Source organism: Neolamprologus multifasciatus, chromosome 5 (assembly GCF_963576455.1).
Source record: "Neolamprologus multifasciatus chromosome 5, fNeoMul1.2, whole genome shotgun sequence".
In the NCBI taxonomy this organism is placed as follows: Eukaryota; Metazoa; Chordata; class Actinopteri; order Cichliformes; family Cichlidae; genus Neolamprologus; species Neolamprologus multifasciatus.
The window spans coordinates 7,191,579-7,218,308 of record NC_140443.1 but is presented as its reverse complement, the minus strand read 5'-3'; the positions used below and the strand labels follow the sequence as shown (position 1 = coordinate 7,218,308).

Below are 26,730 nucleotides of genomic sequence, written 5' to 3'. Positions count from 1 at the left end.
GATTTGTTATTTTTCAGACCAGAAAGGAAAAACATAGTATCTCCTGCAGTTAGCAAAAGACCACAAGGACTCCTCCCATTGTTTTTTGTTTTCCCATGCTGTACTGAAAACTAATTCCCCTCTAAGTGAAGCAAAATATGCATTTTTCTATGCTCAGGAGATACTTTGTTGTTCGTGTAAACACACTTTTGAGTTGTCTGCCTATTTTTCTAGTTTACCATTAGGGGGTGCCAAATATTTGAATCCTAAATAGAGTATCCTGGGCACGGTACAGTAAAATTCAGTTTTACGTGGATTTCAGGTTGATAGTTTTTCTAAGAACTGAACAAATTATTTAAATCAACACTGATCAGTATTGGCAGAAAATTGTAGGAACTGTGCTGGAAAGACCAATATTTGTGTGTATAGTATTCTTCTAGTCATTTTGTGTTTCATTTCTGAGGGCACGCCATATGTCTCAGGTTACCGAACACCTGAATGATGAGGGGTTAATATGCCACTTTTCTGCATGATCTACATCAGTCACAGAAAACAGGCTCCAGATATAAAAGGAAAGGATAAAAACAGCCTTTGATATATGTGTCACACAAAAGATGATTGTTATGTAACAGACCATCTTATACAGAATAAAATATTATTTCATTTAAAGAAAATTCAGGTTCATTTTAATCATACTTTCTTTGTTGCCTTATGGTAACTTTACTGTCTTCACTTCTGCCACAAATCAGCTGCCACGTGCACATGCTCACTGCTGTCAATAATTTTTTTTTCACATCTGATTACACAGAGGTATGAAGATAAAAACAAGACCAGGTGTGCCTGGATTAACTTTACTTTACTGCTCTGCTGCCAACTGAGGGGATGAACCTGAGTGAGACCTGTTAAATGTGTTTGTGACACAAGGACCATAAGACATGGCAGTTTGTTTTAGGCTGTACGCTTTCCAGCGTGCTCCCGCTCAGTGCTGTCCTCTCCAAACCTCAGACATCTCTTCTGGGCCCTAGCAGCTACTGAAATAGGGAAGGCGTGGTTTGTGTGATGGACCTCAGCTGTGCAGGTACCGTCCCCCGAACCCACTGCTCGATCCATCCCTTGCAGCTGTGCCACAATCCACACTCTACCACAGTGTTAAAACACAGAGGTCCTGGAGATGGCATGTCATCCTTGCCAGAGTCAAATGAAAAAACAAACTGGTTGTATCTCCTGTAGCATTTAGAAATTGGAAACTATTACTACCAATTACTATATCAATTGAAAAGTATTTTTATGTGCAAAACTTATGCTAAACTGTAAGTCACAACCTTACCTGTAGACAAATTGGTATATGCAGGTAACTATGTTAGCAGCAAGGTGCTTTAAATGGAAATTTGTAAGGCAAGAAGCAAAATGGCCTCTTGTTTCTTGGCTATGGATTAAACTGTAAACAACAAAACGAGTGCCGAATCAGGGTTTAAAAAGAGCATCTCAGTCTGTAGTTTTACTGACTTGTGTACTTATCTTTGATCCTTCCAGATGGGTGTGACTCTAAGAGTGGTTAGGTAATCAATGTTGCTTTATTTTTTGTCTATAAACTAACTTACTAAACTTAAGAATTAAAATGACATTAAAAAGTAACAGAACAATTACACTCAACGTGTATTTATTAGATATATTAAATGTAATTATTGCAATTCAAACAGAGACTAATTTTGCATGTAAAATGAGAAGTAAGAGCTGGTGAGAGGTCGAAGCTAAACACATGATGATCTGTAGGTTGCTTGTGCATATATCCCACCAAGTATGTGAGGTATGTTGCATGTGTACAGTAGCATGCATGTGACTCCTGTTTCATCATCTTTGACAGCAGCCATCTTGGGTTAGTATTTTACCGCTCTTCAAAGGACTTGTTTGTCCATTATTTGGTCTCTGTCAGAAGATAAATGTACGAAAAGTCACGTAAACCTGTTGATGACAGCCATGAGCTGTATTTCAGTTTGTTGATGGTAACTCACAGAAATATTGATTGCGAGTTGTTCACACAGTAGCCAGCGTTCACATGCTCTCTGCAGATAGATTGGCCAGCCCCCAAACAGACTGCAAACGCGCTACTCCCGCTGATCCATAAATTCCTCTTTTGCGATTTTTGACGCGTCCGCGTTGCCTTCGTTTTTTGGCCCCGCAGGTTTTTGGAAAGTTGTGATTTCTGCAGGAAAACGTTCTGCATGGTTGACTTTGTAACATTTTTGTGTAACAGTAGATGATGTTTAAGACTTTTACAGCTGTAGTTTGAACCGAATCATCCCATCGAAGTATTATATGGGCTTTGAGAGTCAAGCCTTTGTGCTGCTTTTGTGTTTTATTAACCAGTCTAGAAGTTGAGCTGATTCACGGTGTTGCTGCGCTTCTTCATTGTTTCGTGTGAACTCTTCTCCGTGAAGTATCAACTTGTGCAAGTTCACTAACGTAAGGCAGAGGTAATTGTGCAATTGTAATATGACTAGCAGACACATTTGTTACACAGCAACTCATATAATCGTTTCTTGTGTTGTTGTTTTTTTATTAAGTTGGATAAGGTCTGTTAGAGAGCTGTTGATGGTGCACGAACAGGCCTGTGCTGTTGCTGAATGAGTTGAGTTTGGTGTAACGTGAGTGTGATCGTGTGTACAGACACCGTGTAACGGGTTTTCTGGCATTTAGACACATTTGATACCATTATATCCATGACGTAATGACATACCATTAAACCATCACGTTAGCTCGTCCTTATTGCGTGCCGCGTGCATTTAAAAGTGCAAAGACTGTAAAATAACGAGTACGTTCTGTGGTGGAGAAGTATTTTAAATCAAGGCAAAGATGGAGATGTATCAGATTGTTACCTTGTTGTCTTGTTAAAAGGAAAAAGGAACATTTTTGAGCAGGTACACCTGACTTTCAGCTATTTAGTTGAAAACTGAAACTACTGCTCATCTTCACTACGAACCAATCTGCAGATTACATTCACTGGCCACTTTATTAGGTACATCTTGCTAATACTTGGTCAGTTTGGCATTTGCATTCAGAACTGCCTTAATTCATCATGGCATAGATTTAAGGTGTGGGAAATATTCTCAAGAGATTTTGGTCCACGTTAACATGATAGCATCACAGAGTTCTGATGCAGATTTATTAGCTGCACATCTAGGATGTAACTTTCCACATGCCAAAGGTGCTCTGTTGGATTGAGACCTGGTGAGTGTGGAGACAATTTCAGTACAGTGAACTCACTGTTAACCACTTTGAGATTATTTGAGTTTTATGACATTGTGCTTTATCCTGATGAAAGCTGCCATCAAAGGATGCACTGGTACACTGTGGTGATAAATACTACCCAAGTATTGGAGATTATGTATCGGAATTTCAGGAGCGGGACCACGCCTCCAAACACGCTCCTTCCGGTTGTCATCTATATAGGTTCCCCCCAGTTCTGCAAACTGAACATTTTCGTTCACGTGCCCCACCCACCCTCCCTCCCTCCTTGTTCTCAATTCTTTAACTTATTCACTCCTATTTAGTACACGGGGATCTGCCAGGCCCGGGAGCCATCACCAGTCCTCTTTGAGGCCTTCTCCAAACCGCACCTCAATTAATGTCCAAGCATTCACCTTTACCTACTAAAACGCTGTCAAACCTAAAATGAGGACGTGGGCCCAGCTAGTGAAGAGTCAGCAATGATACTCAGGTAGGCTGTGACATTTAAAAGATGCTCAGCCAGTGCTAAGGGCCCAAAGTATGGCAAGAAAACACATTCATTAGACCAGGCAACATTTTTCTAGGATTGTGTTGTCCAATTTTGCTGACGCTTTAGTCTCAGCTTTCTGTTCATAGCCGAGTATGTTTAAAAATGCTCGTCTATATAACTTCGTTGTAACAAGTGGTTATTTCAATTATTGTTTCTATCCTATCTGCTGAAAGCTGTCTGGCCATTTTCCTCTGCCTTTTAAACACGACCATAAAAAGTACTACACATTATAGAAAAATTAATAAAATCAAATTAAATCATGAAAAAGGAAACTAAGTAAAAAAAAAAAAAATCCTTAAGGGTCATGCTTAGTAATTTAGTGTAAATAACAACAGCATTTCTCTCTGTTTTATGATTTTCCTTGTAGTTACTTTCGTCATGCAGCTGGTGATCCGTCGCTACCGTCCTGCAGACAAGGACACAGTGCTCACCCTCTTCAGTACTGGCATCTTGGAGCATATTCGTCCATGTTTCTATAACGCCATGACCAGCCCTCTTTACCTCACCATCAGCCCGATTCTGTGTGTTGCTGGTTATCTCCTGGGCTCTGTGTTTGGGGCTGTGCTGTTCCCAGCAACTTGGGTAGGTCTCATCTACTACTGCTGTCATGAAGTATATGCCGCCGTCGTCAGGGTGAGACTTCGCAATGACATGCAGGACATCCCTAGGAATTTCCTCAGCAGACCTGATGACTGTTTCTGGGTGGCTGAGGCCGAGGTTGGAGCGAGAGCCCAGGTTGTTGGTATGGTGGCTGTGGTAGCTAAACACAGTGGGACAGAAAAGTATGGGGAAATGTTCAGAATGATCATTTTCCCACAGTATAGACGGATGGGCCTCGGCTTTAGGTTGGCTCAGACCGCGGTTGACTTCTGTAAAGAACGGGGCTTCTCCAAGGTGGTGTTGCAGACTACCTCCACCCAAATGGCAGCCGTGGTTCTGTACAGAAAAGTGGGGTTTAACCGTGTCCACTCTAATGTCAAAGGATCGGCAGCTCATTGGATCATTTCACTGGCCAGGGTCACGATTATAAGGATGGAAAAATACTTGTAAATCAAAAATAACACTCATTAGCAATGTGTTGTTTTCACGCTTTGCTCCTCTTTAACAGTGCTTTAATATTTGGCAATGGTTAAACTTGACTGTAATCAAAATGTTGTTCAGGTGTAACTTAGGGGAAAAAATGCCAAATCTGTCATATACTTTAGGACAAAGCACTGTGAACAGATCTGAAAGTAAGGAGCAAGATGTTGTTACTAAAACCTGGTTTCCTCTTTATAGAGTACTTTACATATTCTCTGACTACACCTTAATCCCCAAAAAATTGTCTGTTAACAACATAAGCCCAATTAGCAGCTCCAGTCCTGTGAACCAAGATTTAACAGTTAATCCTTACATTGTGTACTTTTCAGTGACGATTAGAATAATTTAATGTAATCAGTTGTACTGACCACTTTCAGCTGTATTCATTTAAAGAAGAAAGGAAAAAAAAAGTTTCACAATCTCTGTGTTCATTTGTCATCCTTGTTATGTAAGAAGGAAGGTCTGATGTATAATGTCTAAATGTTTTTCTAATTGCCAAGATTTGGAGAAACGTTTTAAAATGTCATAACTGAGATACAGTACACACAACATATTGTAAGCACATGATACAAAGATACATGTCGTAATAATATTGAAAATTCTTGACTCCATCTTGATTTCTAAGTTAAGTACTTATGGTGTGAGAGGAATAGTATTGAACTGGTTAAGCAGCTATCTAGATAATAGGTTTCAGTATGTGCAGTGTTTAGGCAATGCATCTGATAGAATGAAAATAGAATGTGGGGTCCCTCAAGGTTCTGTTTTAGGACCAAAACTTTTTAATTTATATATAAATGACATTTGTGATGTGTCAAAAATGTTAAATTTTGTTTTGTTTGCAGATGATACAAATTTTTATTGTTCCGGAGAAAACTTGAAAGAATTGGCTAAAATTATGGTTATTGAAATGAAAAAAAAATTAAAAAATGGTTTGATGTAAATGAGTTATCGCTGAATTTGGAAAAAACAAAGTTTATGATATTCGGAAACCGTGGAGGAAGAGATAGTATTATCTATAGAGGGAGTAATAATTGAAAGAGTGACAGAATTCCGTTTTCTGGGTGTAATAGTGGATGACAAGTTAACATGGAAATCACACATTGAACATGTTAAAAAAAAGTTGGCTAAAAGTATTTATATCTTGGGTAATGTAAGATATATATTAGATTACAAGACACTGAGAATATTATATTTTTCATTGTTTCTACCCTATCTGAGTTATTGTGTTGAAGTATGGGGGAATACATATGTGACTAATATGAAACCATTATATTTATTACAGAAGAGAGCGATTCGCATTATGCATAATGTTAAATATAGAGATCACACTAATAGTTTGTTTATAAAATCAAAATTATTAAAACTAGAAGACATAGTGAAATTACAGACATTAACTATTATGTTTAGGGCAAAAAATAAAACACTACCTCTTACGTTACAAAGTTTATTTGTATTGTGTTCAGAAAATGGGGATGGCAGAAGGAAGTTTTTTAAGCACCGGTTTGCTCGAACCACACAAAGGCAAATGTGTCCAACAGCCATAGGCATAAGAAACTGGAATTCTCTCAGTGATCATCTTAAGTGTTGTACAAATGTTTCTCAATTTAAAATCTGCTATAAGAATAAAATGATAAACCAATATGAAGAAGTTGAAAATAATAGAATTTAATTGTAGAAAAATGATCCTTTTAGTTTGAGATTTAGTGGTATTGCTCATTGTTGAGTATATTGTTCTGTTTGCTTTGTTTTGTTATGTACAGAATATTGTCAGAGTGTAATTTTGGTTGTAAGTGCCTACTTGTATTATCACAGATAGGGGGCAGGTGTCAATAAGAATTTATTCTTCTTCCTGCTCCTTTTCATGCATGGAAACAGTTTTATTTTAATTGAAAGGAAGGTGGTGTATGGGAAATGAATTACGACTGTACCATGTGTGAAAAAAAAATAAAAAAATAAAAACATTAACTTTTAAAAGGTAAACGTAGAGAATTTATATGCATCAGAGTGGACTTAAAATTCTTATTAAACTGTTCCATTGTTTTACACCTTTTTTCCTTGATGTAATCAGAATAACTGAGATATTTGCTTATGAAATTAAGACATGATTATTAAGACTGATAATGTTGAAAATTAAATCACAAATCTAAACTCAGTATGTTGTGCCCCAGCCTGTACTGTAGATGTGAATGTGAACAGCAGAGGACGCTATTGATCTAAGTAACACTGAAGCTCTTTTGATGAGAATTAGTATTTACTGATATTGTACTGTATTTACTTCCTTTTATACCAGAAAGTATTAGGAGTTTAAAATATGTGTGCACCAACAACAGTGCTGGGAAGTAAATACAGTACATTTTCTAATATGCTTTGTGAACTCAAGTTTTACGTCTAGAACATGTTGTGATAGACTGTGACGCTGAATATGAAACAATAACAGATGACCTAGTGCACAACTTTTCATGGGTAATGGTAGTAGTTTGAAACTCACTGACTGCTGTAGTTGGTGTTCATTACAACTTCCAACATTTTAAAAATTCTATGTGGTTTGATTTGTTATTTTTCAGACCAGAAAGGAAAAACATTGTATCTCCTGCAGTTAGCAAAAGACCACAAGGACTCCTCCCATTGTTTTTTGTGTTTTCCCATGCTGTACTGAAAACTAATTCCCCTCTAAGTGAAGCAAAATATGCATTTTTCTATGCTCAGGAGATACTTTGTTGTTCGTGTAAACACACTTTTGAGTTGTCTGCCTATTTTTCTAGTTTACCATTAGGGGGTGCCAAATATTTGAATCCTAAATAGAGTATCCTGGGCACGGTACAGTAAAATTCAGTTTTACGTGGATTTCAGGTTGATAGTTTTTCTAAGAACTGAACAAATTATTTAAATCAACACTGATCAGTATTGGCAGAAAATTGTAGGAACTGTGCTGGAAAGACCAATATTTGTGTGTATAGTATTCTTCTAGTCATTTTGTGTTTCATTTCTGAGGGCACGCCATATGTCTCAGGTTACTGAACACCTGAATGATGAGGGGTTAATATGCCACTTTTCTGCATGATCTACATCAGTCACAGAAAACAGGCTCCAGATATAAAAGGAAAGGATAAAAACAGCCTTTGATATATGTGTCACACAAAAGATGATTGTTATGTAACAGACCATCTTATACAGAATAAAATATTATTTCATTTAAAGAAAATTCAGGTTCATTTCAATCATACTTTCTTTGTTGCCTTATGGTAACTTTACTGTCTTCACTTCTGCCACGTGAACATGCTCACTGCTGTCAATATTTTTTTTTTTCCACATCTGATTACACACAGGTATGAAGATAAAAACAGAACCAGGTGTGCCTGGATCAATCAATCAATCTTTATTTATAAAGCACTTTTCATACAAAAAAAAAATGTAGCACAAAGTGCTTTACATGGTTAAAAGCAGCCCCCCCCCCCCCCCACACACACACACACACACGCGCGCACACTTAAAAAGTAAAATTGGACTGGGTACGCATGAGCCAAGTGAGGAAACACTATCATGGGGAGCCGTCTGCACCGGAAGCCGGTCACGGACCGCAGCCTCCAGGCTGGGCACACAGCAGGAGGGAGGCAAAGAAGCCCCCCAGCCAGGCTGAGAGGACCCCCAGACCCCCAGCAGCCACGGTCGATCATAGCCCCGGTGCAGAGAGCGCCCTCCGAGGAAACACTGGAGATATGACCTAATAAGAGTATATACTGGGTAAAAAGATAAAATAAATAAGAACGGGCTACAATATAAATATAAATATAAATAGAGTAAGAAGATTAAAAAATGAATAAGAATAAAATCAATAAATATTAGGCAAAACCTAAATTAACAATAGAATAACAGGATAGAATAAATAAGCGTAAAATAAATAAACGTTAAGTAAAAGCCAAATTAAAAAGGTGGATCTTGAGCCTGTTCTTAAAAACATGTACGTTCTCTGCGGCCCTGAGCTCCTCCGGCAGGCTGTTCCACAGACGAGGACCATACCACTGAAAAGCTGCCTCTCCGTGAGTATGTGTCCTGACTTTAGGGACAATCAAAAGGCCAGTATCAGAGGACCTCAAGGTCCGCGAGGGTTCATATGGTAAAAGCAGATCTGAGAGATAAGAAGGCCCAAGACCATTAAGACATTTAAAAACCAATAAAAGAACTTTAAAATCGATCCTGAAACACACGGGGAGCCAGTGCAGCGATTCTAAAACCGGTGTAATGTGGGCCCGCCCTCTCGTCTTCGTCAGCACACGAGCTGCAGAGTTTTGTAAAAGTTGTAAAGTTGAAATATTCTTTTTAGGAAGACCAGAGAGCAGGGCATTACAGTAATCAATGCGACTGGTAATAAAAGCATGCATCAACATCTCCGTGTTGGCCCGAGAGAGAATAGGGCGGACTCTGGCTATATTTTTTAGATGATAAAATCCAATTTTGGTTACATGTTTAATATGTGGGATAAAACCAAGCTCAGAGTCAAAAACAACACCCAGGTTTTTCACTTGTAGCGAAGGACATAGTGAAAATGCCTGTAATTTAGACAAGAGTTTCTCTCTCTGAGCCTCAGGAACGACGATTAAAACTTCAGTTTTGTCCTGGTTAAGCTGTAAAAAGTTTTCTGCCATCCAAGATCTTATATCTAAAATACAGTTAAAAAGGGTATCCATTGGTCTGGTGTCATCAGGAGACATGGAAATGTACAGCTGAGTGTCATCAGCGTAACTGTGAAAGTTCACTCCATGCCTCCTGATGACACCGCCGAGAGGGAGCATATACAAATTAAAAAGTACAGGGCCTAAAACTGACCCTTGAGGCACACCACATGTCATTTTATGGATCTTAGAGGAGCATGTATCCATACTCACCATAAAAATTCTGTCTGAGAGATAGGAAGTGAACCAGTTGTGTACAGCACCAGAGAGGCCCACCATGTGTTTCAGTCTGTTTAAAAGAATAGCGTGGTCTACTGTATCAAAGGCTGCACTTAGATCCAGTAGCACCAGGACTGAGAGCTTTTGGGAGTCCCAGTTACATCTAAGATCATTTAAAACCTTTAGGAGAGCAGTCTCTGTGCTGTGGTTCACCTTAAATCCAGACTGGAATATCTCCAGGATCTGTCTATCACTCAAAAAGTCATTAATCTGAGTAAAAACAAGTTTTTCTAAAATTTTACTTAAAAATGGTAAGTTGGATACAGGTCTGTAGTTATTAAAATCATTACAATCCAAATTGCTCTTCTTCAGAAGGGGCCTCACCACTGCCGTTTTAAAGGCAGCAGGGAAGACACCCAACTGAAGAGAGCAATTCATCATGTATAAAAGCTCAGCTTCAAAAAATCCATAAAGTGTTTTAAAGAGTGAAGAAGGGATTGGATCTAAAAGACATGTGGTGGGTCTCACTGTGGAGAAAACTTTCTTAAGGTTCTCAGCATTAACCAGGACAAAGCTGTCCAGTGTCTCCTTGGGTACAATCGAGTCCTCAGATGTGTTTAAAATCATATCGCGAGAAGATAAAATATCAGATCTGATGGCACTGATTTTTCCCCCGAAGTGGTCTGCAAACTGCTCACAGAGTGAGTCTGTGGGGGTTCTGTGGGAGCTGTTAAAATCAGGGTTAAATAAATGATCTATGGTGGAAAAGAGGACCTTGGGATTATTTTACTTAATTAATTGATTGATTAACTTTAATTTACCTCTCTGCTGCCAACTGAGGGGATGAACCTGAGTGAGACCTGTTGAATGTGTTTGTGACTCAAGGACCATAAGACATGGCAGTTTGTTTTAGGCTGTACGCTTTCCAGCGCGCTCCCGCTCAGTGCTGTCCTCTCCAAACCTCAGACATCTCTTCTGGGCCCTAGCAGCTACTGAAATAGGGAAGGCGTGGTTTGTGTGATGGACCTCAGCTGTGCAGTACTGTCCCCCGAACCCACTGTTTGATCCATCCCTTGCAGCTGAGCCACAAACTACACTCCACCACAGTGTTAAAACACGGAGGTCCTAGAGATGGCATGTCATCCTTGCCAGAGTCAAATGAAAAAAAAACAAAAAAAACTGGTTGTATCTCCTGTAGCATTTAGAAATTGGAAACTATTACTACCAATTACTGCATCAATTGAAAAGTATTTTTATGTGCAAAACTTATGCTAAACTGTAAGTCACAACCTTACCTGTAGACAAATTGGTATATGCAGGTAACTATGTTAGCAGCAAGGTGCTTTAAATGGAAATTTGTAAGGCAAGAAGCAAAATGGCCTCTTGTTTCTTGGCTATGGATTAAACTGTAAACAACAAAATGATCGCCGAATCAGGGTTTAAAAAGAGCATCTCAGTCTGTAGTTTTACTCACTTGTGTACTTATCTTTGATCCTTCCAGATGGGTGTGACTCTAAGAGTGGTTAGGTAATTAATGTTGCTTTATTTTCTGTCTATAAACTAACTTACTAAACTTAAGAATTAAAACGACATTAAAAAGTAACAGAACAATTATACTCAACGTGTATTTATTAGATATATTAAATGTAATTATTGCAATTCAAACAGAGACTAATTTTGCATGTAAAACGAGAAGTAAGAGCTGGTGAGAGGTCGAAGCTAAACACATGATGATCTGTAGGTTGCTTGTGCATATATCCCACATCAATAAATACTGGAAACAACAAAGGGAGTGGAAATTTCTAAGTATGTGAGGTATGTTGCATGTGTACAGTAGCATGCATGTGACTCCTGTTTCATCATCTTTGACAGCAGCCACCTTGGGTCAGTATTTTACCGCTCTTCAAAGGACTTGTTTGTCCATTATTTGGTCTCTGTCAGAAGATAAATGTACGAAAAGTCACGTAAACCTGTTGACAGCACAAAATATCTAAAGAATTGCTTTGATTTACTCTGGTGCCACTTTGTCTGAAAAAATATTTGTTTCCCCCTGTTGTGACATTGTTGGTTACGGAAAGTCATTTCAACATAAGATGAGAACGAATCAATATCACGTTTAGGCAGTCTGATATATTGTGGAGATAAAATAAAAATAAAAAATAAAAATAAATACAAAACTATATATATGTGTGCGTGTGTGTGTGTGTGCGTGCGTGTTTTTGTTTATATATGTATATATATGTATGTGTCCCATGAGGAAAAGATATATATAAATCTTATAAAGTTTGTATCTGTCTTGTGTGAAACTTGTATGAAAAGCATACAAGAGTGAAAACAGATATAAGATCCCTTGAAAAAGGACATAAATGAAACTTGTATGTTTTGGATACTTACTAAAACAATATATGAAAGTAATGAGAAAGTGGCCACTTTCATGAGTAAATCATATAAGCCTTATATGATTCACTATATGAAGTAAGCCACATCTTATGCAAGTATTTTATAGGTTTTTACTATTTCTTTTTCATGTGGGGTGTGTGTAATTTTTTTTAATAATTCCACAGCTTAACCTGTTTGTTTGAGATACTCAAAAGTGATGACTGAAGTAGATTGTTACTTTGGAGACTGTATTTTGTTCTCTTCTGGAAGTTACTGTGTTCATCTTGTGTTTGACAATTTAATACTTGTACTTTCCAAATACTTGGTCTTTAATATAAACCAAATTCTTATTACACCTTTTATACACCCAGTTTATTAGGTACATGTGTTTAAATGCTCATTAAGCCCAGTTTAAAGCAGCAATGTAATGCATTACTGTTCTAAATTCAGTAATTGCATTAAAGTTACAATTATGCTGTTACTTGTGTTCCAAAGGTTCTTCAGTTATCTGTACCAGGCAGATGGAAACAAAAAGCAATATTATTATTATTTTTCTTCCTGGGCCCATTGTAATCAGAGATACAGCTTTTGAGGAGTGGGGATATGGAGACAAGAGAGCGATGGTAAAGCGTAAACTGCATCCAGTACAGTAACAACATTATACAGCAAACAGAACTTTAGCTCTTTGCATTCACTGTTCATGTCACTAAAGTAGAATCACTGTGGTGATCGCCAGTGCATTTTTTGCCCAGGCAGTGCACCATGATGGCTCAAAAAAAAGGAACTTATATTATGTATATCTGAGATGTTGTTGGGTTAGTTATTAGTTGAACTGCAGCGTGTGACAATAATTGAGAGCTACACTTTAGTTATTAGCAGTGGCTCGTAGCCATTCACTTTAATGAATCCCTGAATTTCTCTCTAGCTGTGTCCTTCCATCTATTTTCTTACCATGTTAATTTCACTGTCTTCCTCTCTTCCTCACACTGCTGTTGGGACTGTGGTCCCTCCTGCTGCTTTTCTCCACAGCTCTTGCTACCAGCACCATCCTACTGCGACCGTGAGGCCTAGTTGTTGATGATACTGCTGTTCGCGGTGCAGCATGGTGCAGAAGCCTCAACAGTTAACATGTTGGTTAATTTGATACAGAAAATGTGTCTTTTGTACAATTCAGGAATTTTGTTAATTTCCAGCATTTATTTTTAGTATCTTTTTATTGTTTTTTCGCAGCTTTTCAGCTCCATCTTAATGCCCCGTTCCTCCACACTAAACCTTTTCTACAAGCCTGAGCCCACAGCGACGGAAGGGGAGGGGCTGTTCACATTAAGAGATTTGATTGGACAATCCAGCGTCAGTAATGAAAATGAACAAATAGGCTTCTGTCAGTGCTTGTACTGCCAGTCCATCAGCCCAAAAGTTCACTGGCCTGAAAAATGCCCGGTATGTCAGATTACCAGTCCAGCCCTGGTGATCGCTTTGAAGTATGTTTGAGCTAGTTTTTGTCTTTTGCTTTTTGTTGCTGGCTTTCTGTTCATATGTAAACACTAAAATAAGAATCGTATTTATATCCTCATTAGAATAAGGATTTGGTCTTGGTATGTGAGACTGTAGTCCAAGATTTATATTATTAGCTGGTAATTATGTTACAGTGCAATTCAGGACATTTTACAGAGTAACAAGAAAGTAATGTAACAAATAGTGTAAACAATTACTTATTCTGGTGAGTAATTAATAACGTACTGCATTACTTTTAAGAAAACTAATGAGTAATGTGTAATACATTACTTTTCTTGAGTAACATACCCAACTCTGGTTAAGGCAAATACAGTCAGCCAATAATCAGGCAACAACATGGCGATAACTCAATGCAATTAGGCATGTTGTCATGGTGAAGTTCAAACTGAGCTTCAGAATGGGGGGGAAAAAGGTGTTTGAAGTGACTTTTAACACGGCATGGTTAGAGCAGGTCTGTTTCAGAAACTTAGGTGAAATTGTTTAGCTGACGCCAGATGTCAAGGAAAATGGCCGTGCTACTTTGAGCAGCAAGTCACAACCTACCCGTGTATGACCACAGCAAAACCATCTTTTGATGGCTGCTTCAAGAAGGGTAATGCACCACGTCAAAAAGCTCAGATTGGTTTCTTGAACATGACAATGACCTCACTGTGCTGAAATGTCCCCATAATCACCAGATCTCAATATAATAGAGCATCGCTGGGATGTGGTGGAAAAGGAAATTCAAGTCATGGATGTGCAGCTGATAAATCTGCAGCAGATGTGTGATATTGTCAAGTAATGTCATGTAAATATCAAATTCTCAGAGGAATCTCTCCAGCACCTTTTTGAATCTGTGTAATGAACAATTAAGGCAGTTCTGAAGGTAAAAGTGATGCAACCTGCTACTAGTAAGGTGTACCTAATATAATGACCTTTTATGTGTATGCCAGATCCTGCATTCCCCACAATGCAAACAGTAACATCTTTTCACTGATAGATGCTTTCTGATAGATTATTTCTCCATACCTTGTTTCTTATGTATAACATATCTATCAAAATTAGTCATGTCACAGCCTAAAATGACGTGCACCTCTATGCCATGAAAATATGAATATAGCCATAATTACGAAGATGTCCTCAACTGAATTTTTATTTTTTTAACTAAATGTATTATAAGGCATATCACTGAAGGATGATTAGAGTACTAAAAGTTTACATTCTTTTGCTGAAATGTCTACATTAGAATTGTGTATCTTATTATAATGGAATCTGTGTAGAGACTAATTAAAATGTGTATATCACTTGTTGCATACATAACATTGGTAGGTTAATCTTTAAACTGTAGTATCATTGGTTACAAATTGTTTTTGTACAAATTTTTAGAATCACAAAGTAGTTAATAAGCTCATGTGTCAGATGAATGTAATGGAGTTAATGGATCATCAATGGATTTGATGCAAAATAAATTGAAATCATCTCAAATTGCAATACATGAGTAAAGTTGTTTTCAGTGACTTTCATTCATCAGTCAGTCAATCAATCTTCCTTTGAACTATCTTTAATTCAGTCACACAGAATCTACCTAATGTTACAAATGGAAAATTTATGTACCTTTTAATGTTACTTTTCCAAATAATGGTATTTGCGCTTGTGCTATACATTGAAAACAAAAACAGAGAAATAATAAGTTTGCTTAAACAACCCACAGTGAAACACAGGTTTGCTTAGCTATTTTAATGTATTCAATTTTGTATAATGTTTCTCAGGTATATACGGATCCTCTGCTAAATTAATTCAGCAATTATAGTTGTTTCTTTCGCATAAAGATTTTAAGAAGAAAATATGTAATTAGTTGCAATCAGTTGAAACTTAGCATAATTTCTTTATTAAATACATGTTTAATGTTCAAGCATCAATAATAACTATCCAAAACAACTATCTCGAGAATTTGTTCCTGTATTTCAAAAACATTTTCTGGTCAATTTGTATGAAAGAGTTTTACTGGCAAAGGGATGTTTTCTCTTCTTTTATATGGAAAAAAACCCCACTGAAAACAAAGAAACAACAACAAATTAATTTTTCCACTGTTCTCTAACCTGTGGAGAATGGTTCCATGTCCTGTTTCTGTGCTTTTTTAAGGAGAAAAAAACATGACCTACCTTTAAGTTCCCCGTGGGTTTCTAAAGAAAAAAAGAAAAAGCACATACAGACATGCACGCCCACGGGTGTTTTTGTACTGGTACACTCAACCAGCAGAAGACCAGTCAACAACTCACTGAGCAAAACAGACCCCTGCTGGCTCTACTGAAGCAACATAGCTCTGCTGCTTTATATAACCTCATTTATGTGGAAAAAACTCCAGTCAGGTTGTGATAAATGTTCTAATCTGTAGTTCCAGATGAGGACTTAATATTGTTTTATTTCCCTTTATAGGGCCAGTAAATCTTTTTTCCCTTTTTCTTTTCGGTGACGCTAAATGAACAACGTTTCATTTAGTTTTTTTCTGTTTTGTTTTCACGTGAGAGTTTGGGAAATTTCCTTTTCTTTCTGTTTTTTTAAATTGAAAATGAGTTAAATACAACCTCAGATGAACAGCATATAATAAATCACAACATGTTAATAGTTATTTTACAAAAACTAAGCCAAACTGCTGAAGCAGTGTGGGAAAATGAGACAGAAATAAAAATGAAGAAATAACCCCTTACTGCTTCCACAGGAATTAAGAAGCAGCCAGGTGCTTCTTGTAAATGCAGTTGATTAACTAATAATAAGCAGGTGTGAAAACCTCTATAAAAGCAGAACTTTTGGCAGTTTGCTGGTTTGCAGCATTCAAGTCTTTCTTAACATGATGATAAGGAGCAAATAAATCAATGACTTTGCAGTAAGTAATTGTTGATGTTTATCAATCTAAGAAGGCAGATAAACATTTTTATATTTTTGAAGTCTGATATTCTACAGGTAGAAAGATTTTTCACAAGTGCAAACATTTGGCCCGCAGCCTAATTACATTTGGCCCGCGAAGCCATACCAAATTACTATTAGAGCTGGCCTACTATACAAATGCAGGCCTACTGGTATTATACAGCTAATATATATATTGTTTAATATTAAGCTTTGCTTGTTCCATATTCAGTTTTTCAGCAAAATGTGTTTGAGTCCATAAGAAAAGATTCATTCTTATATCTGGAGGAATAAATATATTTCAATAAATATTAACGTTAGCCCGCGACTTTGTTCCAGTTTTGAATTTTGGCCCACTGTGTATTTGAGTTTGACACCCCTGCTCTAATGAAATGAAAAAAAAAATTGCAATTGCCACTAGACAGGCATTGTTTAGCATGTTTACATATTAAAGTTTGTGGAAGTAAAATCTGTAAAAGACTGAACATGTATGCCTTGTTTTAAAGGAGAAAACCTCTCCTATCAAAGAACATGGTAGCATGGCTTAGGTTTGCAAAGACAAGACTCCTGGATTGGACTGGTTTGTCCTTTAGACAAACGAACCAAAGTTGATATGGTTGTTTTTTTAATGTACAGAGTTAAAATGTACAGCAGCATGTCTGGGAAGTAACAAACATAGGAATATTATTACAAACACCTACAACTGTTAAGCACGGTGGCAGAGAAGTGACCATTTGGGCTTGTTTTTTTTAGCCAGTTTCAGTTATTGAGGTGACTATGAACGACTCTGCATACCAGAGAAATCTAGGGTTATCTGTCTGTCTGGTAAAGTTTGGCTAAAACTGAGTTATGCAACAGGACAATGATTCCAAGCACACCTGTAAATCTACAACCAGAAAGGCTTAAAAGGGAAAGATTTGAGGTGTTGCAATGATCTGGTCAAAATCCAGACCTCAGCAAATACATAATGGCACGTAAATAATTTTAGAACCTGGTGAAGACCAGATCATTTTCTGATGATGGTTATGCCGTGATATGTGAAACCCAAGAACTGATAGAGCCTTACAGACGCACCACACTCAAAAAATATTTATGCCCAAAATGCTGACCTTGAATATGATTACATGTAAATTTTCCACACAATTTTATCACATGAATACAAGATAAAAGATTACATTTAATGAAATCTTGTCAAATAACATTTACTTGACTCATATACACTCAGTTCATGCTAAACATATTTTCTTACATTATTAATTATTTGAAAAAACAAAACTTTGCATTATTATATTTCAGTTGCATCTTACTAAAAACTTGGTTTGTATTTATAAAGGCCGGTGCTTGTACGTTTGATGGCAGAGAGTCAAATAAAAAAGATGATAGGTTATAGAGATCCTGCTTGTTAGCGTAAATTAGCTCAAAGACTGAAAAAAGGGGAGAACATGATTATTGTTATTGTTATTATTATTATTGTAATTGTTGCTTAGTTCACCATACATATTAAAGGTCAAAGTTAGACTTTGAAGCTAAAGCTGTAAAATGTTCAGCATTTTAAGAACTTTTCTCATGTCTGTACACTAAATGGTTATACTCAGTTCCCAAAAAAGAGATTATAAACAGATGAAAAACTCTAGTTTGGATCTGTCCAAAGGTAACAAATCTGTACCTGATCAGAGTCAGGCTAGCCTTTTCCAAATATTTCCAGTCTTTCAGCTGTGCATATAATGTTTCTATAAACACAGTTCTACCACAGTATCAACAGGTGACATGAATAAAACCTATAATTCAAAGTCATTATAATGCAATGCTCTGCTGGGATCTCTTGAGTGTTACTTTACCACAGTTTCAGCCTCCTCACAATGAAGCGACATCCACACTTGTTGTTCAGGATCGACTTAAGGAACATCACAAAAATTCCTTATAAAGCGAAATAAAGATGACCTAATTGGTTTGACTGTCATCAAGGAAATTATGAACTTTTTAAATTAACTTTTCAGGAATATGTGAATATGTAGAATATGCTTGAGCTCTGAAAAACAGAAAAACTCTCCAAACATCTTTCTTTCTACCTCCACGTTCAGAGACGATATGAAAAACTGAAATCATCAACTTTATTAGCGACTTTTATTTAAATGTCACTTTTTTTGAGTGAACCTCAAGCCAGAAAACTTCCAAAACCCCTTCTTCTCATCTGTGTACCCACAAATTCAACATGTGACACTTGTTTTGAGTTCATCTCTACACCCATTTTGGGTGAATGACATCTGGCTGCTCTCCAAAGCAAAGAAGGTGATTGAGAAACCAGATGTAAGGTTACTCCTGCCTGTGTTATAACACTTGGCAGGTATTTTGTGTGTTCTATTTGTCCTCCAAAGGCTTTGAGTTCACCACTTGTGAAAATTCCAAACAAGATGGCAATGTTGAATCTGTGTCAGCTGATGAATATATCAAGGGTTAAAGGCCCTGCATGACAGTGAACATACAGAATATATAACTGCTTTGTATGATGAGGTGATTCAACATGCACAATTACATGCATGTTAGTTTTCTAAGACAACTTCTTCTCAAGTTAGTATCTGACATTACAGTTTACCGCTTGAACGCACCATGTGGTAAACTGTTAAGTGACACTGAAATGAATAGTGCAGCAGTAAAACTCACATCAGTGGAAGCATAAATACCATGTCTGTTAAGATTTGCCCATTTTTGCCATAAATTATTACATCATATAACTGGAGAACATAAAATATATTGATATTATATCAGTACTAAATTAATGTGGACAGAATTTTACATTAAGGCTACGTGAAAACAAGCAAGTGCATGGCCTGGGAGTAATTAAATGTATTTTTATTTAACTTATCTCTGTTATGATTTATTAGAATAAAAAGTAAGGTTGGGAAAAATGTGAAACATTAGCCTGGTTCTGCTTTAAGTTTCTTCCTGTTAAAAGAGAGCTTCTCCTTGCCACTGTCTCCAAGTGCTTTCTCAAAGGAGGGTCACCTGATTGTTGGAGCCTTCTCTATATTTTCTTTAGGGTCTTTACCTCACAATTAAAGCACCTTGAGGCAACTGTTGTTGTGATTATGTGCTATGTAAATAAATAAAACTGAATTAAATTGAAATGAATTCAGTTAAATTCAATTATAAATAAATTCAGAGGCAGGAACTGGGAGACTGGTCAGGGTCGAAGGGAAGATGACTTCAGCTATGTACAGAGACATCCTTGCTGGTAACCTTCTCCAGAATGCTCTGGACCTTGGACTGGGTCAAATGTTCATCTTGCCAAGATAACAAAGGAGTGGCTTTGAGACCACGCCGTGAATGTCCTTAAGTTGCCCGGCCAGAGCACAGACTTGAATTGAACATCTGTAGAAAGATATGAAAATGTCTGTGTATCCATACAGCTCATCCAATCTTAGGAGGTTCTACAATGAAGAATTGTAGAAATGGCCCAGAAATAGATGTGTGAAGCTTGAAGCATCTTACTCAAAAAGACTTGAGCCTTTAATTGCTACCAAAGATGCTTTAACAAAGTATTTAGCAAAAGCTGTGAATACTTATGCACGTTATATTTTAGTTTTTTTGGGGTTTTTTTAATAAGTTTGCAAGAATTTTAAGCTAACTTTTTCACATTATTGGATATTATGTGTAACATCTTGAAGTGAAAAATGTATTTAATCCATATTAGAATAAAGCCGTGACATGTAAAAAATGTCATGTGAGCACTGAAACGCTGTGAATACTTTCTGGATGTCCTCTATTCCTTAGTGACCATGTCAAACCCACAGAGCACGATTTTTATTTATTAACTACAAAACTGAATGCAGAAAAACCCCAACGAAACAGCAGCAGCTAAAGGTTGCTCTGCTCAGAGTGTGTTTACTTGCTTAAGCTGAGCATTTCAAGAGAGTAAACACAATCTGAATTAAAATTATTAGTTGGTTTCTCCTATTCCCCTGAAGATAGGGAACTTGGTGTAAAGATGGCTATAATTTCTAAAAAGTTAGTAAATTCTTTTTGTTGAAACCCCCTGAATTAAAGCTGAACATCTGTGCTTTGGTCGTATTGATTGTTTGATTTTAAAATCCTCTGTAGTTGTGTACATTGGCAAAGCTGCTTATACTCTTTTTTTCCCTACAAATCATAGACCTAACTTTGATTAACTGTTTTATTTTTTAATACTATGTTTAATGCTGTTTTATAGATTAAAAATAGAATAGCTTTTCTTCAGTGGAGATGTAGATAATGGATTGAGAACTGAGACCAAATTTTTTAATGTGCATAACTACTGTTGTAATTAAAACTGAATCTGAAATCATACTAACAATAACTGTAATGAACAGAAGTGGAATGTTTTGTAAAGGGATGCGTAATTACTTATAGATTTTTTAATCTACTTTATTTTTTTGTTTACAGACTCTAGGAAGAAAAGTACGTTTTCTGTGTCTCAGTGGCCTTGCTGGATGGAATCTGGATCAATAATAATGGACTTTGCTCATGTCCAGTCACTGAGACCTTCCCAAACTCAATGCCCCAAGAAGGCAAAGAGTTTGGGGATCACTGTAACCTTCTATCTTTGCCTTAGAGGTATTTGTGAAGGGTTTAGTAAATGTCACAGCTTTAGAAATGTTTATAATATTTTCTAATAGGCTGCATGAAGTTTGGAGGTCTGTAGTGACTGATTCTGCAGAAAACTGGTGACCCCTGCACCTTAAATTCCTCATCATCCAGCCACCCCACTTTGTGGTTTTATGTGGCCTATCACTTCGCGACTGTGTTGCTGTCATTCCCAGTTGCTTCCACTTTGTTATAATACCACTAACAGTGGACTGTGGAATATTTAGTAGCAAGGAAACTTTACAACTGGACCTGCAGAGATGACATCCCATCATGTTTCCATGCTGGAATTCACTGAGCTTCTGAGATCAACGCATTCACAAATGTTTGCAGAAGCGGTCTGATTTTTTACACCTGGAAGTAACTTCAGGAATATATTGTAAAGGTTTAGCTCCCATGCTCTCGGTTTCTCAGGAAAAACGTGACATATTCTCAACACTTGGGAGCCAAAAAAAGTAAACATATAAACATGTTTCACATTTAATATCAAGGAAAACAAAGTTGCTTTGTATACAGACTGATTCTTATATACCGCTTTTCTACTCTCCAAGCGAAACTCCAACTTTCCAGTCAGTAGATGACCTGTTCTACCACCTCACCTAAAGCACTATGTGCAGCAACTCTCACCAATAAAAACATGTCAAACTTTTACACTGAATCACCTTTAGAGTTAATCTACTTTAATCTAGTGATAATAAGCCAACTAAACAAGACTAAAACAATTTTTTTTACATGCTTAACTTTTGACTAAAACTAAATGACATCTTAGTGAAAAGAATTAGTAAAACTGAATCAAAAATTAACACTGCATACAGTACCTTATGAAAGCCTGGGAAAGCATGTGTGTAATTTAAATTTTACAATGATAACGTTTCAATCATACTGCCAAAGTTGAATTATGAACAGTATATTATGAAGCCATCATGTTGCTAAGCAACCACCGAGTATATAAGTTTGCAAACAGCACAAACAGGCCAAATAATAACACTACCAATGGCATGTACTACCCTATAAAATTCTTAAATAAAACAGTGTCATTGGCTATTAACATTTATTAATATTTAAACTGACAACCTTTTAAATCTATATAAAATACATATTCTGATCTTTAACCTGAGAGTAAAACTCATTTCACTTTGGTGATTTCTTTTTTTAGTTTTTCTTCTAGCATCATTATCAGCTTTTTGGGTTTTAGATGAACTACTTAACATAAAAAGATTGCATTAATTAAATCTAAAAAAATTGCTTCCTGAAAGAATGGCAGCATCAGTAATTACAGTGAGGTAAAACAACTTAAGTTTATAATTTACCTGACGAACCCAGTGACTTTGAATGTTATCAGCCCATTGAATGGCTGTTGTCAGTTGTCAGCAATTCTATAATTATAAATCAGACTGCAGAAACTGCACTTGCTCTTGAGAACGTGGAAACTGTAGATTGCACCTATTAGTAGGAAGAAAGGTAATAACTGAAAAACAGAAAGTATCTAGATTACACAGACCACCTGCTGTGGATGCTTGTAAACATATGCAATGGGATGTAATGGGTTTTGGAACATGATAATAGATCTAGTCTAACCATTGTCTTTTTATAATTTACACCCACAGGTTTATCTCAATATATATTTTGAGTTTTCACCGAAGCAGATGTAAATAAAGTCCCATCAGTTACAAGAAACATTAAAGTGATAGTCAACCACGTTTTAAATTATGCAACCACCAAACCCACTACTTTTAAATGTGGAATATTTTCAGCAAACACTTAAACACTGTAAATGTGATTCATGCCACTACCAATGGGGTGATAATAGACCAAACAGCCAACTAAGAGGTTAACGAGGACCTCTGGCATCGTATCAATGGGACTGATAACAACTGATAGCAGGCATTCAATGGGATGATAACATTCGAAACAAATGACTAGCCCCGGTGGCGCCAGTGTCCGGCAGCCTCGCCTCTGTCAGTGCGCCCCAGGGTGGCTGTGGCTACAATGTAGCTACAGCCACCCATTCAGTGTGTGAATGGGTGGATGACTCGTTGTGTAAAGCGCTTTGGGGTCCTTAGGGAAAAGCGCTATACAAATGCAGGCCATTTACCATTTTAAAGCTTTGGGCACTCCTGAAGACAAACTGACACCTACAAAGACTCCTGAAGACAAAGCTGAAGTCTTGTTTGAGGTGTGCTTGGTCTTTTAGCCTGCCAGTGCCATGAAAAACACTGAAGGCTATAAGGAAAGAGCTTATTTTAGGCCAACGGTCTATTAAAATGACTTTTTGGTGGAATTCCCACAACTGTGTCTCCATCATAGACAGTATATAAGATGGACAAAACTACCCTGACTCCACCCATTGATTGCTCTGGTTTTGAAGCCTTGACATGTGTGCACATTTCCACTGTTTCTATCTTGATTCCAAAAAAGAACTGTTGTTTACAGAGGTTAAGACAAAAAGCCCTTTTCCCACAGGCTTCTATCTTACTGGAAGTGTTTTTGCAACCACAGCTAAACAATTTGTCGGCCTTCCGACAGAAATCAGATGAAAGGCATTTCTGCATTAGCTTCGTTATTCTGATCAATAGAGTATGCCCGTGTTTTATAAACTCAGTGGTATCAATAGACTCTATAATAACAACAGTATAGCCTAAAAATTATTCCTTGACAGCCAGGGGGAAAAAACAACAAAAAGACAACACAACTCAACAGTAAACAGAAGAAACCAGAAGCTTTAAAGCTTTAAAGTTTATTTCAGCTAGTAAAACTTGTTTATGAGTACAACAGGCTGTTTCTGTAATCTGAGGACTTAATATGTATGTTCTTTATGTCTGACTGGGACTTTATCCATCAATTTCCACAACTTATCAGCCCAAATCTTTGTCAAAACTTGAATAGCAGTTGTTGTCACTTCCTTAAAAAGGTAAATGTTGAAGCATTTTAAACACCAACATATTAACATTATTATTGCTGTCTGTTAAGTCTTCTTTAAGGTAGACACCAAAACCTCATAAGCAAGCAGTTTTTAATTCCACCCTGACTTTCAAAGTAAACAAAGGCTTACATGTATGAATCTTCTACCACTTATCTTACACAACAGCGAAACACTTAAAATGGGTGGTTTCACATCAACCTACTAGTTGTCCTGGCAAAAACACTCTTATTGCACAAGAGGCGAGGACAAATGCACAGGTACACATAGCAGGACACACACACACACTTGTATACCCATAAGCACACAGCTGCCAAAATGTGTAATAGTTATTTGATCAGGTCATGTTGACAGATCAACGCTTTAATGATAAACAGATGGACGTCTCATCTGTGCTACCCGGGAGGCCGCAGACCGCAGGGCCCTGACTTCCTTTGCAGGCCGTTAATAGAGAACACGGCTCAGGTCAAACAAATAAACATGCTGCCTGCTGGCCATGCACACAAACGTTTACCTTTTGCGTGTTCATCAACAAACTGTTTTTCTGACCTTGCGACCCCCCCGAGCTTGATAAGGCATTAAAAGATATCAGACTTTTAAAAAGTGTCAATTTAACAAGTTTCACCTAGCGAACGATGAGGAACATTTAACAACTAAAGTAATATGAAAAGTCCCAACAGACATTATTGGTAATTGTTATGAAAATAACAAATGAACAAATGAAAAGCCAGAAAATAATCTTAATAATAAAGTAAGAACTTTTGTTTTGGGATGATGACTCTACAAACATATTTAAAAAAAAAAAGTTAACTGTTTGAGGAGAATTTGAGGAGAAGGTGAAGTGTAACATTTATGTCTGATTGTTTAGTTTATTTTTAAATAAACAAAAATAAACAAAACAACTGGCCCATTGTAATGAACCAAAAGGTTATTGCACATTTCAAAGTGGAAAGGGAAATATTTCATCATAAGTCATAACTGAAATAACAGAAATTATCAAATGTTTGACTGTTAATGTTTACTTTTTTTAAAATTTGTTTTTGTTTTTTATTTGTTTTTGTTTCTAATGTCTCTGTAAAGCACTTTGAATCACCTTGTTGTTGAATTGTGCTATACAAATAAACTTGCCTTGCCTTTAGTTTTTTTTTTTGTTGTTGTTGTTTATTTATTGAAAATACAGAGAGAACAATTTTGACTTCTACAGGGAGTAGGCAACAAATGATTTCATTTTAATTGTTTAATTGGCTGGGTAGCACAGTGGTGCGGGGGTTAGCAGTGTTGCCTCATAGCAGATGGTAGAGTCAGTATTTGGCATAAACCACATGAAGGCTTGGATCCATCCATCATCAACTAATCAGGATGTTGATGGTGTAATGGTGTGTGTTTCTTGGCACATTCTGGACCCTTTAGTATCAGTTGAGCATCATTTAAACGCCGTAGCCTACCTGAGTGTTGTTGCTGACAAATATGTACACAGTGTACCTATTTTCTGATGGCACATCATGGATGTGTAGTTCACAAATCTGCAGCGACCTTGTGATGCTAAAATGTCAATATGAACAAACTTTCTGAGAAACGTTGTTGAATATATGCCACACAGAATTAAGGCAGTTCTGCGGGCAAAAAGGTGTAAAACGGGGTTCAGACAAAGTGTATAAGTGCATATACATTATATGTATATGTTTAAAATAAAGTTAGCATACTGTACGTAAAAATAAAAAATGAGATGAGCTGACCTATGCTGCTAGTACTGCTCTGTGTTTGTGGAACTGCACAACTACAAGATGTAAGCAGATCTTTCACACTTTTTTTAAAAACTTTAAACTCTTATACCAGCTTTGTTTGGCTCTGGTGATACTCACTAAATCCTAACATAAATGACAGCAGTTAAATCAGGCCCCACAGAGGCTTAACTTAGAGCTGAGCAGAGGCAATTAAAGTTTTACAATGTTCTTTTGGAGAAAATGACTTCCGCTTTGGTGAAATAATATTTACCACCTAATAAACTGTCACTGATGCATTAAGAGTAACTACACCTCACAAGTAGTAAGTTTAAAAAGCTTGAAAACAGAGATGATAGATGAGAGGACTTATTTTGAAATACATAAAAAGGGCACAAGTTTACTGCAGCAGAGTGCAGATCAGAGTTCTGCCATTTGAGGCCTTGAGGAGGTGGTTCATAGAGAAATTGATAGTGTTAAATGAAATACAGTAGCAAAAACAGAGTTAAGAAAGCGCCGGAAAGTGGGTACAAACACATGCGCACGCACACAAATTGGTTTGATTATTTGATTATGAGGGTTAATGATCAGATGGCCGGCCTCACTGATGTGTAATAACATCTGCAGCGAGGTCAGTCCCTCTCTGGCCCCACTGGCCCCTGACAATCATCCGAGTCTGTCCAAACGCAAACACCACACACACTGCACATATGTCATCCATACGTCAGTGTGACAGAAAAACAAGAAAAAGAGAAAACATTACCTTGTTAACCTTGTTCCTCATCTCAGTTTATCATAACAAGCCTGCATTTGCTGCATTCATCCTACATTTTATGCACTACATGAGAGCAAAGACTGTATTATCCTCTTTGACTTTGAAGAATTTTAAATTCTTAATGTTTTAAAGGAAGAAAACGTTAAGTGTCTTATCAATCCATCCAATAAAGCTAAGATTACTTTTACTGT

The 26,730-nt window shown here is 37.0% G+C and overlaps 1 protein-coding gene across 5 annotated transcripts; it reads left to right on the top strand.

Annotated features, from left to right (window-relative positions):
- On the top strand, nucleotides 1-8,193 carry LOC146517956 (N-acetyltransferase 8-like). Of its 5 annotated transcripts, none has more exons than XM_085160182.1 (3): nucleotides 1,782-2,442; nucleotides 3,531-3,697; nucleotides 4,125-8,193. In XM_085160182.1, the coding sequence occupies exon 3, from the start codon at nucleotides 4,136-4,138 to the stop codon at nucleotides 4,805-4,807; it is 672 nt and encodes a 223-aa protein (XP_085016308.1). In that variant the 5' UTR covers nucleotides 1,782-2,442; nucleotides 3,531-3,697; nucleotides 4,125-4,135; the 3' UTR covers nucleotides 4,808-8,193. The 5 variants fall into 5 exon arrangements, with proteins under 5 accessions (XP_085016304.1, XP_085016308.1, XP_085016306.1 ...); XM_085160180.1 differs by having other exon boundaries at nucleotides 1,782-2,453; XM_085160178.1 differs by lacking the exons at nucleotides 1,782-2,442; nucleotides 3,531-3,697 and adding an exon at nucleotides 1-1,057.
- Nucleotides 8,194-26,730: the final 18,537 nt, after the last annotated feature.